The sequence below is a fragment of the Lepisma saccharinum genome, chromosome 16 (genome assembly GCF_977018435.1).
Source record: "Lepisma saccharinum chromosome 16, izLepSacc3.1, whole genome shotgun sequence".
NCBI lineage: Eukaryota > Metazoa > Arthropoda > Insecta > Zygentoma > Lepismatidae > Lepisma > Lepisma saccharinum.
The window spans coordinates 23,756,412-23,783,000 of NC_139244.1; the positions used below are offsets into that span (position 1 = coordinate 23,756,412).

The following is a 26,589-nucleotide window of genomic DNA, read 5'->3' on the forward strand; positions in this document are numbered from 1 at the left end:
TTCTTTATTAGCATGCAATGTTAATTTCACATTATCCATTGTGTACTGCCTCTTCTTTTACCCATTCTAATACTAGGTTTTGAGAGAACACCTCTTATCTCGTCTTCAGGCGAATGTCTTTTTGCCAGTGGTGGGGATCGAACTTAAGACGTACCTATGACTTACTACAAATCCAGTACCTAACTCCAAGGGACACCACAGGGTATTTGGTTAGTGCATCAGATTTTAAAATATCTTCTATCCATTTCGGATGCAACGGATAATATGGATTTTTTTGATTATCCCGATATTCATATCGCTATTTACTTTTTTTAAGTTCAGTAGTTATTCTGGTAAGAATGGTTACTGAAATTACGGAAAATAGCTACTATATAAAGGTTTGAGATTATCTTTGCACAAATGACCCACACTGAAAAATAAACAAAGAAATGTAATAAATACTGGACTTAGTAATGCAGATGTCTGTTTTAGAAAAAAAGGTAAACATTTAAAGAATGAGCTGAAAATGTAAATGAATGATAATGATTGGATGACGGATTTGTTGAGAATCCACATGGAAGATTTATGAACACTGCAAATAAAAGAATATGCATAGAGGCCATAAAAACAGATAAACAATAAAACTGTTCACACAATGCATACATTTTGATATTTTGGATACTTCGAAAATTTAGATATCAGAATATCCAATATCTGGATATTTGAAACCCAGATAGAAAATTATCCTGATAAAATTTCATCTGGATTTGGCCATCCCTAGCTTGTAGTCATTTAAGGTTCGATCCCCATCATGGTGTTAAAAAAAACAACACAAAAAGACTGTAAACTGTGTGCTCCTTTGAAATGCAGCGTTAGAACAAGTAAAACTAGCATTACATAATGTCAAATTAACACTGCATGCTACATTTGTAATTATTGTGCGAGATCAAAAGTTCAACACAACAAAGGCAATTTAATTGTCACCCATGGATACTACTTCTAACATTAATAAAAGAGAGTAAGATAGGAGGTATATTGCATTTTCAACCAAAATGACTGGGAAAGCATAGATTACAAAATAAAATAAAAAAACATTTTGATGCTATTAGTTTATGTAGAAAAATTGAACTTCATACACAGTGATTTACCTGAAACAACTCCAACTAGGAGACATGATCAACATCCACAAAAAAACAACAACATTAAAACCTTCAACATGTGATCAACCATAACATTGGGATTAGTATCTGAATTCAGCATTACTTCACACATTTTTCACAAGCCCAGTACAATATATATATATATATAGCTTGTTACACAAAAGTTAGAGTTTAAAAGGTGCAGTCCCTTATGTGCTGTAAAATTGTTTATTCAGTACTGCAAATATTTTTATTCCCCTTAGGAACTTGTTTCAAATGACATTTCCAAACTTAAGGCACCATAATATGCAAACATTATTATGATGAATTTACAGAAATCTCTATAGTGATCACTTACCATTTTTATGAAAAATAATGAATCGTTGGTTTCAGATAAAAGAAAAAAAATTCATTGAAAAAGCTCACTTCTGACTTGCATAGTCATACAAGTATGCTAGATGTACCACTTCTCTGTACCACATATGCTAGAGTAGGCAGAGGAAATTCACTTAAAAAGCTATTCACAATATTGATAAGCCCATATGTGAAATAAAAATGAATCAGAATTTGCTGGATATTAGAGTTAATATTACATTCTTATTAGTTTGAAATTATCTTCAATTCTTGACGTTTATTTTCATTAGTAATTACCTTCGTTATGAAGTGATTATTATTATTGAATCAAGGTCAGAGAAAATCTTGCACTAAAAATAAAACAAGATCTTGAATCAGAAATATATCACAAATGAATCAGAGATTCACGCATGAAAGGTTGAGTAGAAAAGAATCTTACAACGGCAGCTTGTTAGTGTGGAGAAATTGGGAGTCCGCACAGAAACGTCCACCGCCAGATGGCACTATGACTCTTTTGAGCGTTTCGCTGGGTTAGGTTCGCTCCTTGCTTTCTTCACTCTCTTCTTGCTAGGAGGATCTTTTGAGCTCCCGCCGCTGTCTGCCGATTTTCCATTATACTCACCGGGGCGTGTCACTCCACTGGCTACAATAGTTGGAAACTGTTGCCATTTCTTTTCCTCATCACCTTTCTTCTGTTTAGCCTTTCTCATGGGAGAAACTCGCTTCTTGTTTTCAATTTCTGGTACTTCCTCGTTTTCCAACTCCTCTTCGTCAGCCACCTTCGCTACCTTCCTGCCCCTTGGTGGCTTCCTTTGCTTTGCCACTTTCTTTGGACTCTCAGTCGGTAATGCAATTTCATCCTTAAATATGAGCTTACTATCTAGGGTACCACCACTATCCTCTATTCCAGCCTTCAAAATTTTGCGGCATGTGTCGTAGTTTGGAGTTTGATCATACTTCAGGGTAGCTACATATTTCAGGTACTTGTCTAAGGCAGCTGTGGAAAAAAAACAAATGAGTGTTAATGCACAAGAACAACTTTTATGTCAATATTCACTCTGTACAAGTAAAAATTGCATCTTCCTAAATCCCTATCAATGGGGATGAATAGACAAAACTAATAGTAATTCAACAAGCCCCTTTTTCTCAGGAGCCAGTATTTTTTTTCTTGTAAATACAGGCTAAGAAAGACATGAATCCAACTAAGATAAAGCTACACAATTTGAAATAGTATGGTATAGTGAAAACACATTTCACTCGTTTATTTCCTAATTATTTACATTTGCACTTACTTGTTATGCATAGCGGAACATTTTTGAACGTGGAATTTTGCTTTTTTCACATTACAAGTATTTATTGTTCGTTGCAAATTCGCTTTCGTTACACACAATATGGCGGGCAAATCTTGACTCACGTTGTCTATCATCAACTGATATGCAGTGTTTCCAAATTTATTAACCGAAAAATGCCGCACAGAAGGTTTTTTAAGCGAAAATTGATCCACAAACCATTCACGGAAGGTTAGGTTAGGCACACAGAAAATTAAATTGGGAAAAAAAAAAACCACTCGCACATCATCTTGTAAAACTCCCACGTGGTTGCTACACTAACAGAGGGTTACATAATCAAACGCACGGAACATTTGATTCACGTAGTCGACGGCAATGGTGGCAAGAGCTATCGTGCATCGGAGATACATTAATGTCGAAAAATACATGATTTACCGGCCGAATAAGTTGCATGAATGGAGAAAACACTTCCACGAGCTTCCAAAAGTCTACAGAAACTCAGTTCCATAAGTAGTTTCTCCTGTAAATTTGAAGAAATGTGTTTTCACTATACCATACTGTTACCAAAAGCATTTAATTTATTAATTAATACAAGATTGGATTAAAAGTAACTAATTTTTGCACCGGAGTAGCCTTCCTAAAGAGGGCTCTACCAGTAACAAAAAATAACTATGCAATTTGTTCTAATACAGAGCATTCCGTGACATTCGCTACGAGATACGAGACTCGGCGGCAAGCAGCCCGGCGTCAGCGATTGTCTTTCCCGGCGAACGGGGTCCGCGACAGTCGCACACTACAGTCTGTCTTTTTTTTCTTCCTTCCTCCCTTGCCTTCGCTCTCTCCCATTCTGTTGACGTTGCAGACTGACGTTAGTATAATCCTCCCTCAGAAGTTGTGTTGTGTCGTGTCCGTGTGTTGAAGATTGTGGCTTAATATGGCCCCACAAAAGTTTACATTACAACAAAGGATTTATCTTATCGAGTGTTACTTCGGAAAGAGGAATTGTGGAGAAATGTGACGACATTTTGCAACGAAATTTCCTGGTGTTCCCGTTCCACATAGGACCACTATATTAAACCTCGTAAAAAAGTTTAGAGTAACAGGGTCAGTTCTCAATAAAAGTGGAAAGAAAGACCTACGTGTACTGACTGAGGAAAAACTCTATGAGATAGGACTAAGGTTAGTACAGTCTCCTCGGAAATCTATCTGCCACCTCTCACAAGAAACGGGTGTTTAAAAAACCACAGTATTTAGAGCCGCTAAAATTCTTAAATTTAAGCCCTAAAAAATAAAAGTATACAAAGACAATCCACACACCATCAGCGAGTTAAAAGAGAGTATTGTATGAGAAATCTGGAGAATTACAGTAGACGAACTTGCACGTGTAAATGCCAATTTTATTCGGAGATGCCAGGAATGTGTTGCAGCAGAGGGACATCATTTTCAACACCTTCTGTAGTCAAGGTTAGTACACAATATGAAAACTAATTTTAATAGCCGACTCTAGCGACTATCGCAGACCCCGTTCACCGGCGAGTCTCGTAGCGAATGTCACGGAATGCTCTGTATATGGCAGACTCTACCATAAAACTGCAGATTTTAAATTTTGGCTAGCAAGAGCAAAAATTTATGTTGGCATGTTTAATGTTGTTTTTTTTTATGATGAATTTGCAGTGCTTCATCAGAGGGTTCCCACTAATTTTGTCAAAACAAATTCCATGTGTTTTTCCGGTATTTTCAAATAATTTTCCAGATCATTCTACCTACCTGTGTGTGTATGTGGGGGGGGGGGGGGGGGGGGGCATGAGCCTCCTTGCATATAGTGTTTGGCTGAATTTGAAGCTTTAGTTAAGGCGAAGAGTAACAGTTTTGTATTTATTTCAATATTGTCGCAATGGAAAAAACATAGTACCGTACAAGAAAGTACAAATTTCTCCCCCATGTTACAGGGGAAGCAGTTATTTACGTTCATTATTAAGCTAGGTATGATGTGCAATTTATATGATGAATAATTATTCATAGACTCCCCATGTATTCAATGTGGAAAAACAACTTCAAGTTACGGCTAATCAAATGGAAGTTTCGACTTTTTCTAACACAAACATCATCTTCAATCTGTCCTCTTCCCTTTTATGTATTCTTTTACACCATCAGAAGTTTGATATTCCAAAGAGAACAAGTAAAATAATACTCATAAGTGTAATGCTAAGTTTTCTCTCCCTCTTACAACCATCCAGTGAGGGAGGAGAAGTTTCAGGTCCTAGCATCTGGCTGGACATGGAAACTGTTCCTCGTGCCCTTAAAACATGTATACTCAAAGAAAAGAAAAGAAAGAACGGTACTAAATATCACAAATACATAGAAGATACAACAGATGTAATTAATTTTGTAATCTAGATTAGCACTGTACCTGGAACAGGTTGTTGATTGAAGCACTGTTTCAAAGATTTTGGCAGCTCGGCCATGAATTTTTCCTTCTCTTTGTGCACATCCACATCAGAGTTAAGGCTTTTCTCCCATGGCAAACGAGAAGAAGCCCAGTGAAGCATGTTGAATCCCAAGATCTCTAGGTCACCTCTCCGTGTTGAAACTGAAAATAAATTTGGGGTGGATTAGTATGAAATGTTTGCTCATACTGATAGGTACAGTAATAAAATGTACCAATGCAGGGTAAATAGCTTTGTAGTGTAAAGGCCATGAAAAAGTCAGGGAATATTCCAAACATTTGAAAACCTGGAAAAAGTCAGGGAATTTTGCAAAAACATTTGAAAACCTGAAAAAAACAACAGAAAAAATGAATAGTTGCTGTGCTTGCCAGGGATTGGATTGATTTGGTGTTTTAAGTCCACTTTATGCACAGAAAGGCTAATCGGGACTGGACCTACAGTTTAAAGTGGGATCCGAACCACTATGTGCCTCCACCGGGTATCGAACCCGGGACCCCTTGATTACAAGGCGGGGATGCAACCACTGCGCCATCGGGGAGGCCTCTATTGTGCTTGCCAGGGGTTTACAGACTGAAAAGTACATTTCATAATTTTTGTCCACCTAGCCATAAACCTATACCATCTTCTAGAGGTGTGTGGGATGTGAAATGTTCGAAATTTCCCAACACTGCGAGCATCTCGATTTCAACACACTGTTCCCCTCCCCCCTCAAGTGATTGATTTTACATTTCTGGGAAAAAAAATACTAATCTCAAGAAATTTCAGACACTGATTGTGCAGAAAACAATGAGAAATAACCACTTTGAAAATGATAATTTGGAATTTTCCAAATTTTCAGGATCCCAAAAAGTTAGGAAATCATTTCCCAAAGTTGGAACTGGGATGGGAATTTCTTTCTCCAATCCTGATACAAATGTGAATGTACCAGGAATGTGAATTTTGGTCAGTTTGCGAAAATAGCCCACTGCATGCATTTCTTACCCCATGTTAGGCAACTAGTGCTCTTGCGAGGGACTCCCTGCATGACGACAGGTGGTCCCATCTATCTTGCAACACATATGATCATATGGACTTTTTCGTTCCTTGTCCTGTCAGCAATCACCTCCTGAAGGTGTCCCCATTGTTTAGGTTCATACTGTATACACACAGATACATATACACATAGCCGATTACACTTACCTCCTACATGTGCGTCCCTACTAGTATACTCCAGTGTACCATTATGAGCTTTCTTCGGATTAAACTTGAAATCATCTGTGCAGAATAAGCAAGCTAGGCCAAAATCCACAAGATAGACTTGATTTTCAGTCCCCGGTTTGAACCCAAGTAGCAGATTTGCTCCCTTGACATCTCCATGGATGTACTTATGGCTATGGATGTATTCCAAAATATCAATCTGGGGGCAAAAAGTATTCACATTATTATAAACAACTGCTTCTTTTTTACTCCTTCTCCAGTGATTCTAAACTACTCACAAAACCTTAACTTCCATTGCTTGTAACCATGAGCATCACCAGAAATTTTTGAACCAGGGGGAGGTGGTCAGACCATTTGTGAAACTTGGGGAAAAAATATTCCAAATTTATTGTTGCTATTATTATTATTATTATTGTATTATTTGGAAGATTTTTTTTGGCTCGATTAACCAAACAAGTGAATATCCAGCACAACTTTATTTCATTATTCAGTTAGTGTACTGAAATGCATAGTAATTCTATTATGTTATTAACTTCTACATATTTCGTTCAAGAACATCCTTTGAGGAAACTTTTAGTCATAAGTTCATGTTTTTGACATCTCACATGAAACTCTGATTTTTAGAAACTTTAAAAATTTAATCATCAGTTTAAATTGTTGAATATGAAAACATAACCTGTTACTGTATTTTTAATTCAATATTCTTCGTTCTAATGCAGTTTTTACTTTGGCTATTCTGTTTAATTAACTGAACTTTTTTCTGTTACTAACAATAAAAAAACAAGGTTTCTGTACGTGTACTGTGTTATTTATGCAGAAAAATAATCAGATTTTTTTTTTCTGCTGCTCTTGCTTTTTTGAGTGTGCGGATAAAAGACATTCTACTGTACTTCACAAACTTCTCTTTTGCGTCATTAGATCCAGTGGTCTTAAAAAAATGAACCAGTGTGATGAATTGAAGGGCTTGGAGAAACAATTTGACAAGTCACATCCTGTCAAAATCTCAATAGATTGTTTTTAAGTGTGAAATATTTGATCATTATTATTTCTAATTTAATCAATTTAATAACTACATTATCAGTAGTAACACAAAATTAAATTGATTACACTGGTCAGCATGGAATTCCTCCTTGCAATGAAAATGGGTGTTTCTTATGTTTTCGAGGGTGCTGAATCTAAATCTCATAGCCAAATTGTTCCATCACCATCAATTTTGAGGGAGAAGATATTTCTCGATTCATTGTAATGAGCTCATCATCTAGCAAAATATCAGGCTTTTATAATCTGCTCCAAAGATGGCTCTGTATATAAGTGAATAACTATTGTATTAAATTTTAAAGAAGTGTCTACAGAGATTCTCATAAGGACAAGTATTTAATATAGTATCCAATTTCCTCGTAGAATCTTGTATAAGCAATTAAAAGAAAACAGTAAACGTGTATTTGTTGAGCAAATGCATTACTGCTTACTGAACTTATTTTCTTGTACTTCTATATATTCAATCTATGCAAATTCTGTTTTCTACGTTACCGTCAAAGTATTAAGTGAAGTGAATTCTCTGAAATGTCTGGTATGTGTCGTAACCAACCGAACACCTTCTGCTACATTTGTGGCGAGTTAACACTAAAATCTCAAAGGAAACCTTTAACTCCTCTTGTGAGGAAAGCTTATGAGCTTTATTTTGGCTGCAAGGTTGGTGATCAAGATAATGCATGGGCCCCCAAAATATGTTGATGTACTTGTTCGAGAACTCTCATTGGTTGGTTGAACAGTACCCATAAAGGAATGTCATTTGCTGTGCCAATGGTGTGCCGTGAACCGTGTAATCATCTAGATGACTGTTATTTTTGTATGGTGACTGTTATTTTTGTATGGTGAACGTTAGTGGTTTCTCCAGCAAACTGAAAGGAAAATTGGAGTACCCGAACATACCATCTGCTCTCAGACCTATCCCTCACAATAACTTAATGCCAGTGCCAAAGCCTTCGGAACAATACACCATGGATTGATTTAGAACTGGAAGATGATGCATTTTTTAGAATGAGAGAAGAAGACGACGATGAGTTTCATCCACCCATGACCAACATCCCACACTTAATTACTCAAGCTGAGCTGAACGACATAGTTCAAGACTTGGATTTACCCAAAACAAAGGCACAACTGCTTGAATCCAGACTTCAACAGTGAAACCTTTTGGAAAGTGATGTAAATGTGTCATACTTCAGGAAGAGGGAATTAACGATTGCAAAGTGGTTTTCAATGGAGGGTGACTTAGTTTATACTAACAGTGTTAGAGGATTGATGAAGGAACTTGAGATCGAATATGACTCTGATCAATGGAGACTTTTTATAGATTCATCAAAGGTTAGTTTGAAGGCTGTTTTACTTCATAATGGGAACAAGTTGCCATCAATACCGCTGGCTTATGCATTTCACATGAAAAAGACGTATGCAAACCTTGAATGAATGTAGCAGAAAATATGTTACCAAGAACATAGTGGAGCATATGTGCGGACTTAAAAGTTGTTGCATTGCTGACTGGGTTACACAAAATTTTGCTGTTTTTTTCGTGAGTGGGACAGCCGAGCAAAGGACAGACATTATACTGTAAAAGAATGGCCACTTCGTGAAGAAAACATTCCAGGAGAGAAAAATGTATCACTGCCAGCTTTAATAGAGAAATCAAAAATTTTGTTACCACCTCTCCATATCAAGCTCGGCCTGATGAAACTGTTTGTGAAGGCAATGGATAAACAGGGACAAGGGTTTCTTTATCTAAAAGAAAAGTTTCCATGCATAAGTGATGCCAAAATAAAGGAAGGTATCTTCATTGGTCCACAAGTAAGACAGCTATTTCACGATCCCAATTTCAGACAAGTTTTGAATGACACTGAGAGAAGGGCATGGGATGCTTTTGAAAATGTGTGCAAGAACTTTCTGGGAAATAAAAAGTCTGAAAATTATGTGGAAATAGTGGAAGAACTGATTTCCTCTTACTACAGTTTCGGATGCACCATGTCACTGAAGCTGCATTTCTTGCATTCCCATTTAGATTTTTTCCCGGAAAATATGGGCGCAGTTTCAGACGAACATGGTGAGAGGTTCCACCAAGATGTGGCCCAAGTGGAAAAACGATACAGTGGGAGATGGAATGGAAACATGTTAGCCTATTACTGTTAGACTCTTATGCGTGAGACCCCAAAGGAACAATACAAGAGACAGAAGACAACAAAATAACATTCTACGAACCTACGTGTGTGGATAAAGCATGTCTGCAGATTGTTAAAATGTTACACTTTTTTACCTTACATTTTGTGCCACTTTTATGTTCTCTTAATGCATCTAGATGTGAAGAAATTTAATCTGGACCATTAAGTATGAATATGTAAATTTTTCACGCTATTAACTGTATGAAATATTTGATATCTTACATGTAAGTTTTGCGTTTAAAATTAAATGCCCTCATGTCCATTTATAAAATTAGAGTTTCAAGCACAAAACGTTTACTCATTCCTTCTTTTTCCTATTTTTAGTACAGTACCATCTATTTGCCATATTCGACTCTCACTGAATGCATGCATTGGACATTTTGAAAGTGAAATATTTCAGAACTGGTGGGCGATGGAGGAAAACGGTTTTCAGATTCTGAATCAGGACCTCGAAATCTATAAGAATCACTTTAAATTTTGCCAGGGAGGAAAACAAAAGTTCCAATTTGCCGACCAGTGTTATCCTTCCTGGAGAATACAAAAACTGATGTCAGCTCAGTGGCCGAGGACTAACATATCCGTACCTAGGTTAAAAGCTGAGGCTATAAAGGGGGACACTCTGTACATATAAGGACAAAATGCAGGACAACACACAGCCCTATGTAGGATTATAGGTCCAGACACCCGAGCCTCATTGGCCTGTAACACTCTAGTTACCAGTATGTACTACATGGAAGTGAGGGTGACTTTTGGGTGCCTGGTCACTCCTTGCACTCCATCAACTTTTGAAATGAAGTTTCCAGGAGAGATAAGAAGGAACAACACACTGTCATGTTATTTACGACAGGCAGTCAAATGAAAACATTAATTTGCTTTCGTTTTTTTTATCTAGTAGATTTCTACATGTTTTCTGCATTCTAGTATATATCCATTGCTGCTCCACATATACGTGGGTGAATCAAAAAGTAAGTTACACCCCCCCCCCTGTAAAAACAAACAACACACATTAGAAAGAAAATAATAGTTGTACAAAAATGCATGAACATTTAACTTTTTTCGACATAGTCACCAAAGTATTCCAAGCACTTTTTGAATCGTGTGACCAGTTTTTTTATTTCTTCTGTGTAAAAATTCTGTCCAATTTCAATAGAGTTGACTTTTGTGCTCATCGGTTAACAATCGCGGCACCCAGTGAGAGCACAGTTTACAATACACCCAACTGGTGATGAATCAGCATAGACACACTATCGTAGGATATGTTCAGTTCACTTGCAATCTCTTTTAATTTTCACGTGGCGGTTGGCAAGGATGATTGCATTTACACGCTCCGTTTTGTCGATAGTGTTCACAGTTGCAGGGTGCCCAACACGTTCATTCTTTCCTCTTCGAACATCTGACACCATTTCCTGATCACGAGGTGTGACATTGCATTCTCACCATACACCTCGACAATTTGGCGATGGATTTCACTCCGATTATGACATTGGTCCCACAAAAATTGGATGACGGAGCGCACCTCAATGTTGGACGCCACCTCAATACAACACGCCATACTCACTATGTGACTACTTGCATACTAAACCAGCTGAAGCACGGCTGCTTCTGGTGTGTGAAGAAAACATTCCAGTGTTGCCACCAAGCATGATTATTTTATCTCTTAGTACAGGAACACAGGTCAGGTGTAACTTACTTTTTGATTCACCCTAGTAGTTTCAAGTCTTGAGTTAGTGCCTGTATATCTCAGAAGAAGAATCTTTGGGATGTACGCACAGTCACGTATGACCTATTATTGCCAAGGTCTTTCTACCCATCTGCCTATGAACTGAAGCCATTGTCCTACTTCTCCATCCATTCGTAAACTTGCTGGTGTGGTAATAATGCATAGAGATAAAGAATTTCTACAAGTTTCAGGCTTCCAGAGGGCAAGAAACCACTGCTCTTCGCTAGTGCAAGTGTGTGAAAGAGGTGTCATCTTTAAAAATCACGAAAATGGTGTTGAGAAGCTCACTTGATCAGTGCTGCAGCCTTGAGATCGTTTTGTAAATAACAGTTGATAAGTTGATACATGATGTAAATTTGTCCTGCATAGTCTGTCATAATTCTTATTGGACTTTCAAGGTTATCATTTGACTCTCCCTCGTAATAATGAATAAAATATATGAATACACTGGAACCCCAACTTTACATTTATCTGCATTATACTTGCAACCCCCCAAAAATATGTTATTAAACTTTCCCAGATTTTAAGTCTTTTCATTGTGATTCCCTGAAAAAAACAACAACATAAAAGCAAGGTTCCACTGTAAATTTTCGTTTAACAATCAATATACAAAAGCAATGAATAAACTCTAAAGCACTACTTACAAGCTGGTAACCAACTTGGAAAATGGTTCTTAGCGGGAACAATTTCTTGCTTTCTGTGAAGATTTTCCATAGATCTTGACCAAACCGTTGTAACACGAGAAACCTGTATTTTTTACCACCTACTTCGTGAGAACCTGAGGCAATGTATCGTGGCATACCTAGAGCCTTTAGCTTCCTCTTCTCCATCCAGTCATCTACTGCAAATAAAAAATAACACCCTGTCAGTATAACACTAAGTTTTTGATCTACATATCTTTTTCATTAATCTGAAATTCACCTTAAGAAAACAGGGTGGCTACTTTAGGACCTTGATAAAATTCAATTATAATTCCTGGTTTTCATGGCAAACTTTCCAAAAATTCAAGGGTACAAGCAGAAGTTTTCTCTATTTCAGCCTTTCGTATTACTAGCTCTCGCCACCCAACCCACAGACACACACACACACAAATATGTTAATAATTTAAAGGGTCTGTGCGATTCCAATTTATCCAAAAATTCTAATTCAGTTCAATTAAACGGTATATATTTTTAAGGTGCGGAGTTTACATGTGCCATTTCACATACTCAGACTCGAAATACATCTACAAAGACAAGTCACAAATGTTACGTGATATATTAATCTATGACAAACTGTTAATTGTGTAAGAATTTCAAAGTGACATTTATCTATCAACTTTAAGATAGGCATGTGTCACTACTATGTTTATATTTCAAGGAAAAGGTTTTGCTCCATATGGGAGAATCAGCTGATGACCACGTTTGGCAGGGGGTTTTGATTTTATAGTTTTAATCGTTTTAACCTGTTCTTGTAAATTTTAGTTAACAATGACAAGGGGTAAGGATATATTTTTTAATATGGGAACAAGTTTTATCAAATTTTCATGCCAACTCACAAAACCTTTTCCTTGAAAGATAAACTTGATGTGGCATGGTAGTGACACATTACTAAAATTGCCTGAAGAAGGAGGTGGTTGTACCTCCGAAACGTAGCAGTTTCAAAGAAGGAGACTCACAATATTGTAAATAGACCTCTTTTATTTGATATTTTTATTGTGTTTTCATAATAGAAATATTTTTAATATCTTTCAATGTTTAGTCTGTCAGATTATTCTGCAAAGGACAATAACAAAGGAATAAAAATTATGTAGAATTCACGCATAATTCCCGGAGCAAATAATCCACGCATAATTCCCAGAATTCAAGAAATTCCCGGTAAATAGCCACCCTGGAAAATAATGATCATCTTAAGTATCCAGGATCAATAGGGTATTTATCATACACACTATAAGGAATAATAGGGATGGGACAGATTAATCGGTACTCTATCGGTATTGGCCAATACAGGCGAATCAGTGTACTGTATCTGCAAAATTACAGATTCAATATATCTATCAGTACCTTACAATTTAATACACTATTGTGTATTGTGCCATTTGTTATAATGCTTTATGGATATAAGCATATAATTTCCATTCTGTACTTTTTTAAAACGTAAATGCCTAAATATGCAATTTTGCATTGCAAAAGCTTGGTTCATCTGATAACATGCATTTATTGATTGATTGATTTAGTTTATTTTATTTTGCTTTTCTGCCACTTTTGGCTAACTGCAGAGATAATGATGAGTGATGATGTGATGAAATTGATGAAGGGACACTCACGAATAACACCTATACCCAGAACCCCTGACATCATAGCACGCTGTGCTAACAACACCACCACAGAAGTAAGCAACGTTCATTTAATAAGGAGGTAAATTAAACATTTGGAATTTTCTATTGGATCTGTAGAATATCGGTTATCCATATCGGTAAATTTTGTATCAGTACCTTATCGGTATGTCAAAATTATATATTGATCCATTCCTAAGAAATAATAAAATATAAAAAATATATTAACAAAAAAGAGGTTTTCTGGACAATAAACTCTGGTTCAGATAAAGTGGCACATACTTCAACTGTCCAAAGCACCATAGAAATCAGAACGTTCCTTCATTTTGTGATGAACTTATTTCAACCACATTTCACATTAGTGTCGTTATCTTGAATGGAATACTGTTGCCATATTCAGAAACTGCAGGATTTAAGCTTTACAACGATATATAACATGATAGGGTTCCGTAAACATGAAAAATCAATGCAAGTGTCCCAAAATCATGGAATGACCCTGTAAGGTTTCATGTTGGCTGTCAGAATTATTCCGTGCATAATATGCATCACAGTTTTTGGGAGCAAAAATTTTGGAAAAAAGTGTGCATTATACGTGAGTAAATACAGTACTTATGCACAGTGCTTGAAGTGAGGGGGTGGTATCCCCAGCCAGCAATATTTTTGCTAAGCATCCCTCAGCTGCCTTATTGTCACCATGATAAAACATAGCAGGTAATCCCAAGGCTTGACCAAACATCACCCCAGCTAAAATCTTCCACTTTAAGTACATATGTCTAGCTAGTAATCTTTCTTACGTAATTTGAAATTATAATTCTTAAAAGCACACATTGCTTGTTGCACTTAAAGAGTGATTTTTTTTTTTGCTGGAAAACCCTGGAAAAAGCAAATATCTCAACCCGTTGAAACCATACAAATAGAAAATATGGAGTAAAAAGAACCTTATACTTCAAGAAAAGAAGGTTACAAAGTCAGCTCATGGCTGTAACAGTGAGTAACAATGTAGCACAATGATAATGACCTGCCATATTATGCCATTTAAGCTCTCCCTTTCAGCTTTAGTTGGCTCTCGCTAAGATATCATTGGCTTTTGTAGCCAATTGGCATATAGAGTTCCTTTCAATTTTTGTTTAGTGTACACGGTTCATGCAGAGGAATGGCTTACACAGGAGCAGACCATGTGTGCAGATAGGCAATGTCTAGTTCCACTCCCCTGGACAGCGGTGGTGGACATTTTCAATGCCTTCTGCAATATGGATGTATTTATCATGAAACAAGCTATGTATTCATATATGTATGTTCTAAATAAAATGCATATTCACATTTCCCTGGGTCTTGTAGCGAAATAATCGCCCTTTACTTCAAAAGTATGATTGATTGTAAACATTCAATTTTATTGCTTTGAGTTATCGATTCCACTGCAAAATGGAACATCTACTCAGGTCTAAACAGTCCACATGGAAGATTGTGAGTACCAACACTATTACGCTTTCTAAAAGTTCATTAACCACCTTACGAAATAATTTCTGCTGTGTTGCGCTTTCTCAAGAATAAATGTTTTCATTGACAGTAATCAGGTGACATCACAGATGTATTTCTTGTGCATTCAAAGTTAAATTTTAGATGTCAAATACACACAGTGCAGTGGAGTGGAAGCATGCAGGATAAGCTTTCCTATGAAATATTCCTACAGATAATATAGTAGCATTGGAAAACATTAAAGTAAGGCACTAACGTTATCTTCGTCTCCTCTTATTCACTTACTTAGGTCTGACTTTCCAACTCTCATGTAAAAGTGCATTTCCACAAATAAGGGCCCATTTTCATGTGGTTCCTGGAAAGAAAATAGAATTAATAATAAATGCAATATAAAATTATAATAGCAATCATGCTCGTCCAGGGCCAATGTTAACAAATGTGCAAACCATATGGACAAAGCCCATATATTTTGAAAAAGTGAACCATCCATACCTTGTACACTTCTACATTACAACTACTGTAACGTGATTATTAGTATTGCAGTGGTTCGGAATCCACTTTAACTGCAGACCCAATCCTGACTACTAGGTCCCGGATTTATAAGCACAATCAAACAGTAAAATAAGCAAGTTAATAAGATCAAACAGTAAAATAAGCAAGTTAATAAGCACAAAAATGAAAAAAATAAGCACCAAAATAAGCAGAAACAAATACAGGAAAATCTGAAAAAATATTTCTTTATTAGATCTCTCACCTTATTCAAAGCTGTTACAGTATGTAAGGAAGGTCACCTGAGATTTTCTTGTGTGAAGCTCCTCTGTCAGTGAAGAATGATTTGTAGTGAAAATGTTATTTATACATAGAATGACATGACGGGTGCATGTGAAAAGCACCACAGTTCTTCTTCGGTGAATTCCTCTTCAATGTCCGTTTCTTCACCAGAAATATTTTTATAAATTTGACACAGTGTTTTGTAACCGGGAGTTTTCAGTAATACCTGACTGAGCTTGTCGGACACAATTTTAGCAACACCGTGAGTTTCTGAAGACAACATTACAGAAATTTCATCAATGAGAGAAAGAGAATGTTGCAATGGATTATTTCGAGTCTCAACTGTGTTATAATACGAGGCAATTTGGAAAAATGATTTTGGATGTACTATATCTTTTCTTGGATGCCGTTTCTCCCGTGCGGCTATTTAGAAGCATTGATCTCGTCATCCCAATGCCATCATGTGATTGAAATAGGATTAAAATATGACAGATTTGGGTAAAATATGCTATTTTAAACCAAAATCATAAAATAACCAAGCATAACAGTTTCCTGCAGAAATAAGCATTTATAAGCACTTTCAACCTTAGTTAAATAGCTCATCAAGGTATGTAATACGAAGTATAACCTTTCTTCTTACCATTAGAAGTCTGGAAAAGAATATGCATTTAGCTTACAAATCCGGGCTCTACTGACTAATCAGTGATTAATATATGAGAGCACACAGTGGCCATAATACCAAAGTCAAAATATGTGGCTCCTTGAAATCAGATGAATAATTTTGAATTACTTTATCTATTGTTTCATTAAACACGATATTACTTGGAAATTATTAAATTACTTGTCGTCATACTTACAATTTTCAACACATATTCTGCAGTGTTGATATCAACTGGCTTGGATGTATCATTTGAAGCTGCAATAAATAAAACTATTATTAACAAAAAGCCGAATAATGGGCGGGGGGACACAGAAGCAACAGGAACACAAACTACGTAATATTTCTGGATAATCAGACAATGGGCATAATTACAATGAACTTGCATTCAGAAAACAAATTTTTCCACGAAGATTGATACACTGCTTCTTTTAAGAGCATTTGTTCTTAATTACTATTTAACTATTTTTAGTGTTTTTAGTGTAACTTCACACGATTGTAGGAATATTACAGAAGTACATATTATATTTTTCATTTTCTTTTCACCATAGTGACCTGCCCAGGGCTTTTCTCCAGCACAAAGATAAAGTGACTTCAATTCTCCCATGATTTATTTTTGTACATCACTGCACATTTAAAAAATTCACCACTGAGAAGCCCAGTCATGAGGTTAACATACATTACAAATTAAATTAAAATAATGAAGTGGAATTATGATTATTTCTAAAATAATATGATGTTCTATGGTGAAGTACACAGAATACATCAGAGCTTCCAAAATATCTTATATCAGAAAACTAGAATCAATGGCATCATGAAAATGTCTTTACCACTCATCACTTATCCCATATCTTGCCACAATGAGCAACTATCACAACTTTGCAGCAATCTGAGATCTTAGAACTATAGCAGGGTATCTAATTAGAGAACTCCTGCCATTAGAAAGCTATTAGTACCGCTACTATTATCCATCGACTAGGACTAGCCTACTTGTCTCAATTACAAACAAGCTGGCCCCCATGGCAGAGTGGTTAGCACATCACGCTACGATGTTAGCGGTCCCGTGTTCAAATACTGGCCTGAGCATGGATGTTTGTGAGAGCTCGTTCATCACTTTCTTCATATCATCATTCATCCCCATCTTCGCAAATTAGCCAAAAGTGGCACAAGAAGCGAAGTGAAATAAAGCAAATCAAATTAATTACAAATAAGGAGACATTGATACACACAAGCCACAACGTGACCATGCCACATTGGAACTTGTAGCAGTCCATTTCGTGGGCTTGACCCTTCGGCATTATCACAGAGCACAAACACAATTTCAAAATAGCTAAAACTTAGCAAGCACAAACAATACCTCCTCGATCCACTGGATAAGCCCGGGGGTGTATGATGTGCAAGGCACATTGCATTGGCAGATCAATATGGTGCATAAACAAAAGAATTCAACAGCACTTATCTCATGCCAAAAAAAACAGCCCACCACTGCATAGGAAAACACATGAAAGTTTTCACCAAGCAGGTAGAACACAACATAATTGACAAGGCAACAAACACCATTATGCATTTCTCACATGAACTAAATATTAATAATGGACAAGCCCACCAAAATTTCCGCTACTTGAGAAAGTAAAACCAAGCAGCAGTATACACAATAGACAATTCAGCAACAGCAGCACACCTAGCGAGCTTTAGCATAACAGCGCAGACTGGAAGCCTGCAAAGTGAACTACTACAAATTCCAATGTGGTTGATAACAGTAAAGGTAAAAAAGGTAAAGTGTTCCCCTGTGCTTAGCACCATGCCATGAAGGCATATAGGGGGTGTGGAGGTAACGCCCCACACTTTCTTGATCCGGTCGTGAGTGGAGGTGATGTGATCAGCATCACACCCCTGACCGCCTTTACCCCCCAGGGTTTCCCCCAGGTACCCATGTTATTCGACGCTGGGTGGGCACCAGGGCCGCTTCCATCGTTAGAAAAGTTCCCGGATTTCAACCGGCCGGGGATAACAGTGGCTACAGAAATTAATCAAATTAAATAAACACGTACACGGATACATAAGCACGTTTTTTTTATGTGTATATTGATATCTCACCACCTCTATATTCCTATTATAACACCATTAAGCCTTGTTTCCATGATTATGAAAAACTAAATATGCTGACCACGGCAGTAATTTATTTTATTAAAAAACATAAACTAACATAACGTTTCAACCTTCTAGCAAGGTCTTCTTCAGACTCTGTATCAAGTACAAAAGTAACCAGATACAACAAAAGGGCATTATATATACACAAACATTACTCCCTCCAGACTATTTAGAAAGTTGTTTGGAACTTTCTAGCAGATGACTTTCACTTGCCAACTTTACTTTCACCTAAAAGGCTAAACACAATTACTTCCATATAGAATGTGGTTGGCTTTTAATCTCACGCTCTTTCACCTTCATTTTTCTTCCTTCTCCTCTCCTCTTTCTCTCTTGTCCTTTCCACTCTTTCCAACATCTTCTTCCATTCTTTGTTTAACTTCAGTCCCCCCATTCCCGTTCATTGTGTCTTCTTCACCTTTCTTCTCTATTTCCTTGGCTTCCTTCCATTTTCTCACTAGCATTCTCTTCTCCCTTCCTATCTGCTTATGACTCTATGTCATGTCCTGTTTCTCTCGTGTGTTTAAATATTGCATTTCTCTCTCTCTTAAGTCGTACATCATCCCTATGTTGTTTCAACCTGTCTTTCAGCCTTTTTTTCGTTTCTCCTATGTACACACTCGGACATTCTTTAGGGACACTCGGAAGGGAGGGAGAAGCATCTTAGGAATAGCGAGGAATGCTAACAAGAAAAATGAAAACAGAGAAGAGGAAGAGGAAGGGATTATCTACGAAGTGAAATGTAAAGAATGTCCGAGTGTGTACATAGGAGAAATGAAAAAAAGGCTGAAAGACAGGTTGAAACAACATAGGGATGATGTACAACTTAAGAGAGAGAGAAATGCAATATTTAAACACACGAGAGAAACAGGACATGACATAGAGTGGGATGAGGCTAAGCAGATAGGAAGGGAGAAGAGAATGCTAGTGAGAAAATGGAAGGAAGCCAAGGAAATAGAGAAGAAAGGTGAAGAAGACACAATGAACTGGAATGGGGGACTGAAGTTAAACAAAGAATGGAAGATGATGTTGGAAAGAGTGGAAAGGACAAGAGAGAAAGAGGAGAGGAGAAGGAAGAAAAATGAAGGTGAAAGAGCGTGAGATTAAAAGCCCAACCACATTCTATATGGAAGTAATTGTGTTTAGCCTTTTAGGTGAAAGTAAAGTTGGCAAGTGAAAGTCATCTGCTAGAAAGTTCCAAACAACTTTCTAAATAGTCTGGAGGGAGAAATGTTTGTGTATATATAATGCCCTTTTGTTGTATCTGGTTACTTTTGTACTTGATACAGAGTCTGAAGAAGACCTTGCTAGAAGGTTGAAACGTTACATTAGTTTATGTTTTTTAATAAAATAAATTACTGCCTTGGTCAGCATATTTAGTTTTTCTATATTCCTGTAACATGAATGAAAAAAGACAGGATGGAAGGAACTGCTAGAACATCACCTCCATATCCACAAAAACAATCAAAATATAACAAAAAAATCAGGATCGCTAGATTATACTAACAGTAAAAGCAATCGCAGGTTATACAGGTCCCATTTCTAGCTGGTGGTTGTGAAACAACAAATCAACGATCAGTTGAATTTTCTTCGACTGACATCCGGCATTTTCGGATCACAAGGTTCCGAAAGTTCCTGACAGGATGAAACAAATGACAGTCTGATACACAGCATGTTACCAAACAAGCTAATAAAAACAACTGACATAAACAGACATACACTTGGCAACATTGTAACAGGAGGGCAATGTTACACCTATAGCATTTACTTCGAAACTGAGGAAGTAGACACTCATCGGGCCACACACCCCCAAAGACGATAGGTGGACAGTAAAAAGTAGGTCAGCCACCAGTTGAAGCCACTATCAGCATAAAAAACTACAAAAATCTCCTTACCACAATATATTTCTCCAAAGCCTCCAACTCCAATAGATGGTCCAACTTTCCACTCTCTCTTCGCAGTGTCTCGAAGAATTTCACCAAGAGGTATGGGTCCTGGTAGTTTGTAGCCATTCTTCTTCCTGCCACCACGTGGTTTGTTGGCCATTTTATTGGGACCGTGAGCCTGAACTACAAAAATTTTCTTCCAACACAAATCGTAAAAGACCTGTTTGCTGAATCTGTAAAAGATGAAGTTACTTTGTTGTGGATTTATGTTATTATTTAAAGAGTCACTGTGATAGTATCACACATGGTTTTGCACAAAACAAAAAATGAAGTGCCAATACATTTCATCAAGGTTCTCACTCATCTTGCCACACCACAGGCACGCAGCCAGGGGGAGGGATCAGGGGGCTGAAGCCCCCCCCCCAAAGTCCTACTAATATCTAATATAAATGGTGTATAGTGGTAATAAATTTTACTTCATTAGCAGAGTTAAACATCTTGCATATTAAGTTAAAATATATGGAGAAATTAATCTTCCTTCAGGGCTTCTATCCCCCATTATTTCACCTTTAATGGAGGTATGACATACTTAAATTTCAGTGTGAGTATTGTATGTTTGTCTAAATCTCAGATGGGTGCTGCTGATAGGGGATGAGAACTTCCCGAAATTATATTCTGGCTACAGGCCTGTCAAATTACCTTACTTTTCTGGGTATTTTCAAATGGATTTCGAAACCAGTTCATAATACTTTAACATATTGCACAAGCTTCAATTTTGCATCTGGCTTCATAGAACATTGCAGTCACCACACAAACTTGGTAGCAATGTGTGCCCAGGCCATAGGCACTGACTCCATGGGGCTTGGGTGGTGCAGAGCCCCAAAATTATTTTTCTTTAGAGGATCTAATGTATTATTTTCCTTCTCTTGTAAAGTTTACTCTGAATTGTGCCACATGAACTTAACTTTAAATACACATTTGAAATGTTTTAGACCATCAATTTGGGGGTCTGAGACCGCTAAACTATCAACTTTGGGGGGGCTATGACCAGAGACAGCAAAACACATGACTTATTACTATATACTAAGTATGTAATTATCAGTATTGTTAAAATTTTTACTAAAAAGAGTTTCAAGAGACGATGTACATGAACTAGGGTAGTGGATGGGACGTTTGGGCTACAAATGGCTCTAACATGACATTCAGAACGAGATCATTGATATATTAGGGAGATCTGTTTTGCGCTCCGTGGTAGCAGATATTAAAAGTCCGGAATATTTTGCTATTATGGTTGACGAAACTTGTGACATATTCATCCGTGGACAATTAATATTCTGCATTAGAACTGTGAATAAAAATTTTGATATTTTGAGGAATTTGTGGGCTTTTATGAGATTCCGAACTCTGAGGCCAAAACTTAAAAAAAAGGGAGAGAATGAGTCATTCATTAATTTATTTCAGTGATCAGAGCCCCCCCCAATAATTTTGACACGTCGGCGCCCCTGGCCCAGGCACATTTTTACAAATATGATTCGGGGGGTCCGAACCAAGTGTCTCAAAATAATAATAAGTTTAAATTTAAATAACTAGTATATTAAATCAAATTAATACTAATTACAATATATAAATTAATATTATATTATTATTACATGAATAGGTAATAACACTGTGTAAGAATAGAGATATAACAGCACATATTCATTATGTAGATTACCTGTGGTTAAGATCGGAATAATTTAAATAAAAACAAGTGCCCTGAAAATAAAAATAATGTCATATAGATGAAGAATTGAATATTTTATGAATAACAAAAATGATGTTACATGCAGTTGGAGAAAAGTAAATTTTCTGTATAATTTTTATTCATATTATTATGAGTAGCCTTTCGGATGGGAGGCGGGGTCCAAACCCCCTAAATACTTCCTTGCTGTTATTCAAAACCATATCATCCCAATATAATCCTTCCCTTCCAATAATTTGAGAGGAAATTAATAACCATCGATAATACAACAAATGCTGCACGAGTATATTTTCACTATTTTCTCCTTGTACTTGGTAAGTCTTTTGGGTGTGCCATAAATAAGGTGGTGGATATATCAAACACATGATCTCGCATGTCTAAAAAAATCATTGTATGATGCAAGAAAATGTATTGATGCTTAATATGTGAGTTGTATCATTACTAGGGGCATGCATATTTCGTTTTTGACGAAAAAACGAAATTTGAAAAAACACATTGTAGTTTTAATTTATCGTGTTTTTGAAAGGTGTGAGATGCATTTTGTGACCATGTTTTGTCACGAAATAATGCGAAATGAACTGCAAAAAGCGAAATGAACTCTTAAACACGAAATTTAGGGTTCATTCACCGACGCGGCACCTTCTGAGGTCTGAATTATCCTGAGAGTTATGCAATTCCCGGAAAATTGATTAATTCTGATGTTAACATTGGAGAAACAAAAATTGATCCTTTATGCAGAAATAAACTTAATACTCGGATAACTACATAAATGTGCTATTAGAAGTGAAATGTAAATTCTGTGGAATAAGTGTAGTTTTTAAATCAAATTTAGGATTATATTCACAATTTTAAAACCAAAATGTCTTTTTATATACCACTTTTGATCCAATTTTTCACCGCTATAACACCGATATTTTATTTTATTTACCGCTTTTGAACCCGAAATTGACTCCGTTTTTATACCGAAATTTTGCTTTTTTATTTACCAAAAATATGTGCCTCTAATCATTACACAATCCTATGAAATTTCTGAACAAACTATTCTGAATTAGCCACACTTAAGTAAAGCAGACTAGTGAGTGGGGACACCAACTGCCTCTTTTAAGCCCTCTTGATGCTTTTATGGGCTAATTTTGACTGCATCTAGAGTTTAAAGTGCAATTCAAACAACTGTACATACATCCACCAAGAGTAAAACAACAAAACCCTTGTTCATAAGGTGACAACTTTTACCACAGTCACTCTCTTTCCAAACAACAATAAAGGTGTCATTCATAATCTGTTATGTAGTAATGGTTCCGAGTGTCTAAACCATGTTTCTTCAAACTTGACACATTTCTTGCGCTAGTGATCGCTCCACAGTTCCTGTGCCAATCGGAAACGAGGAAAATAACGTCTGCTGGACATAGAGGAGCGAACAGGAAGCAGAGCATGGTGTTGACACTTCCTAGTTTATTCCTCACTTTTTTATGTCATTTAAAGAGCTCAATTTGCACAATTATCGTGGTAGTGGTTAGTGACCTGTGCAAACATTTGTACATTCCCATGTAGATTATTTTCAACCAGGCTTGTCCCAACAGAGGGAGGTTGATGAAAGATTGCAACAAAGCCGCATGGTTTCTACTAGAAAGGTCAATGTTCTGTGAGTGCGGGAACAGTGACAGCTTATTCCAAATGCAGTTTAACAAGGTGTCTACTAAATGTCTGTTTTCAATTCAAGGTTTTTTACCAGGTTTGTCCAGGTCTATATTTTTTTAAACAAAGAAAAGTTGTTATTATTGATAACCCCTACCAGAAGGCCAGTTGAGAAAAATTTGCAGTAACTAACAAAAGCAAGCTGAGTTCTCACCTCTAACTGCCGTGTAATTCATACCCCTTGGTAGTAGTATATTTTTTACATTTTGTTTTTACTACGAAAGTTCTAAAAATTATTAATTTAAATTCTAAGCATATGTCAATTTATATAATTACATGTTACTGCATATTCTTCTTGGATGGAGAATGGCAAGTTACTTTATTTTTACAAAATTTACTGACCCTCATACATACTTGGTCATACCCAGAACTAAGCTTCCACTGACTTCCTCAAAATTAAGGAATAAATCATTTGAATGGCAGCATTCCCCCCAAAATTCAAGTCGAGGCAGTGACAGACTCTGCTCAGGTATCCCTGTGGTCGCCATCCACGTACTCACAAGACGTAAGTCCCTAAGTGAAGTGGACATATGCACTGCAAATGGTAATTTTGAGAAAAATACAGGTTTCTGGTTAAATTCCAGGTTATCCAGGTACAAAAGTAGATTCCAGGCTAATTCCAGGTTTCCCACGTCAGTAGACACCCTGTTTAATGATCACAAGTTTTATAGGAATATTAGAACGTATCTTTGAATACTGGATATCATTGTGGAAGTATGTTTCAAGCTTAACATGGTTAAAATTACAATAAGTATTATTTTATCTGTGAAATTATGACTTGAAAAGTAACTTATGCAAGCATCCATGCTTCCAAGGGAGCTGCCATTATTTAGTCACCTCAGACATTGGACTAATGTTGGATTTTTACTTAAGGCTAGAAAGGGGTTTAGTGCTTGACACCACCATTTAAGGACGTTATTTTAATGCTAAGAGCCCTGAAGCTGACTTGCCTAAGCTAACTACGAAAGGTTTTGTGGCTAAAGCTGAAAACCCCTCCATACCTCATGCCACAGGTGGCAACAGCAATCTGCATCTATGAAGACAGTAAACAAATGGCTGCCCATGGATTATATGGAAGAGAAAAATGATTCTCCACTAAACATGCCACAAGTAATCACTAGGATTGCCAGTGTAATATATGTATACAGATAATAGAAATTGAACCATGTTAAAACTGCAAATGTCTTATGGGCTCAAGTTCCAATTGTTTAATTCCGATTTCATCATGGTATAGATATATTAATTTCAAGGTTCAATTTCTATTTGTGTTGGTTACCACCACACACTTCAGAGTTTTGGCAATTTCTTACTGCGTATTTGCTTGAGAATGGATTCTCACTTCCATATGTTATCTTGGAAACTGACATTCACTTACTGTTGTCTTGGTTATGGACTACTGCTGCAATCTAGGATACATGTGTGTGGTGTGAAGGGGTTTCGTAGTTAGGTTAGGCTATCCAGGTTTAGGGCTCTTAGTATCCAAATAATGTATGTAAATGCATTCGTGGCTAGGTTAGGCAACCAAGGTTTAGGGCTCTCAGCATTACAATAATTTCCCTAAATGATTTTTATATCTCATGATGTTGGTGTGGTCTCGAGCACAACATCCCTTCGATCCTCTTGTCGGCAGTTATCTGTAGAATAACTTCTCGATGGAAAGTAGGAATATTTCCTTAAGATAACTTTCGCATCTTCATTTCACCGATAAATAGGACTTTTCGGAACTCCAAACAGTAGTAATTACCTTCACCAAGGTTCGAATTTACTGTAACAATCATTTATACAATTCTGTAATATTTCGTCTTTTCCCTATGAAACTCTGGAAAAATCATTAAGTTCGGAATTAAGCAATCGGAACTTGGGCCTCTTTACCTATCGAACTTTAGGAAAGCAGACATGCGTAACTCGAGGCTGTACATAAATTCAAGAAAACAAATTGTTAAAGATTATTGTAAAAACAAATCTGACACTGTTTCACTATCATGTATCTATGCGTGTGTGTTATACACACACAGAGAGTAAGCTCATTAATCAGTTTAGTTTTTGATAATACTAAAAATTGCAATTCGAAGATATCTATCAGCGTTTACAATTCCAGTAGGAGTAGGGATAAGTCCTTCAATTTACATTTAGCATGGTTTATATATGTACAAAATGTAATAGTACAGAAAAAAAAACACTGAATGACAGACACTACCTTGAACTTTTTAACGATAACATATATTGAACATCTTTTTCTCATGCATTAAACAATTTTCCAAATAAAATTCAAAACCAATTAATCAATGTTACCTATGTTGAACGATTCTCAAAAACGCGGCCTTCAAACAAAACGAGAGACCTGTGGCAACTTTTGTACAGTGTTCTGATCAAGTCTTGGTTCAATGTGGTTATGTATGAGGATCACTGTGACATATCGGTATCCTATCCTCAAGAGTCAAAGAATTCCAAATAACAAATAATCGTGTTTAAAATCGGTTCATTCTAGACCCATTCTGCACTATAAGTGTCTGAAACGTCTTGATAATTGCAGTTAAAAACATCCAAGGGGTGGACTTTGGCGTGA

The 26,589-nt window shown here is 36.6% G+C and overlaps 1 protein-coding gene across 2 annotated transcripts; it reads right to left on the bottom strand.

The window, feature by feature from the left end:
• Positions 1-1,079: 1,079 nt before the first annotated feature.
• ball (nucleosomal histone kinase 1) lies at positions 1,080-26,429 on the bottom strand. Of its 2 annotated transcripts, none has more exons than XM_083137885.1 (8): positions 26,316-26,429; positions 20,597-20,820; positions 16,753-16,811; positions 15,410-15,479; positions 11,979-12,175; positions 6,388-6,604; positions 5,172-5,351; positions 1,080-2,469 (listed from the first exon to the last, which is right to left on the bottom strand). In XM_083137885.1, the coding sequence occupies exons 2-8, from the start codon at positions 20,745-20,747 to the stop codon at positions 1,976-1,978; spliced, it is 1,368 nt and encodes a 455-aa protein (XP_082994011.1). In that variant the 5' UTR covers positions 20,748-20,820; positions 26,316-26,429; the 3' UTR covers positions 1,080-1,975. The 2 variants fall into 2 exon arrangements, with proteins under 2 accessions (XP_082994011.1, XP_082994010.1); XM_083137884.1 differs by having other exon boundaries at positions 26,221-26,331.
• Between the last annotated feature and the right edge of the window lie 160 nt (positions 26,430-26,589).

Bases quoted from the DNA above. Each gene is read 5' to 3' on its own strand.
- ball (XM_083137884.1), bottom strand. From the start codon at position 26,243: ATGTTATCGTTAAAAAGTTCAAG. The intron at 16,812-20,596 runs GTAAGGAGATTT...TATTTATTGCAG, and splicing joins CTTTGGAGAAATATATTGTG to CTTCAAATGATACATCCAAG. The intron at 5,352-6,387 runs GTAAGTGTAATC...ATTTATTTTCAG, and splicing joins TAGGGACGCACATGTAGGAG to TTTCAACACGGAGAGGTGAC.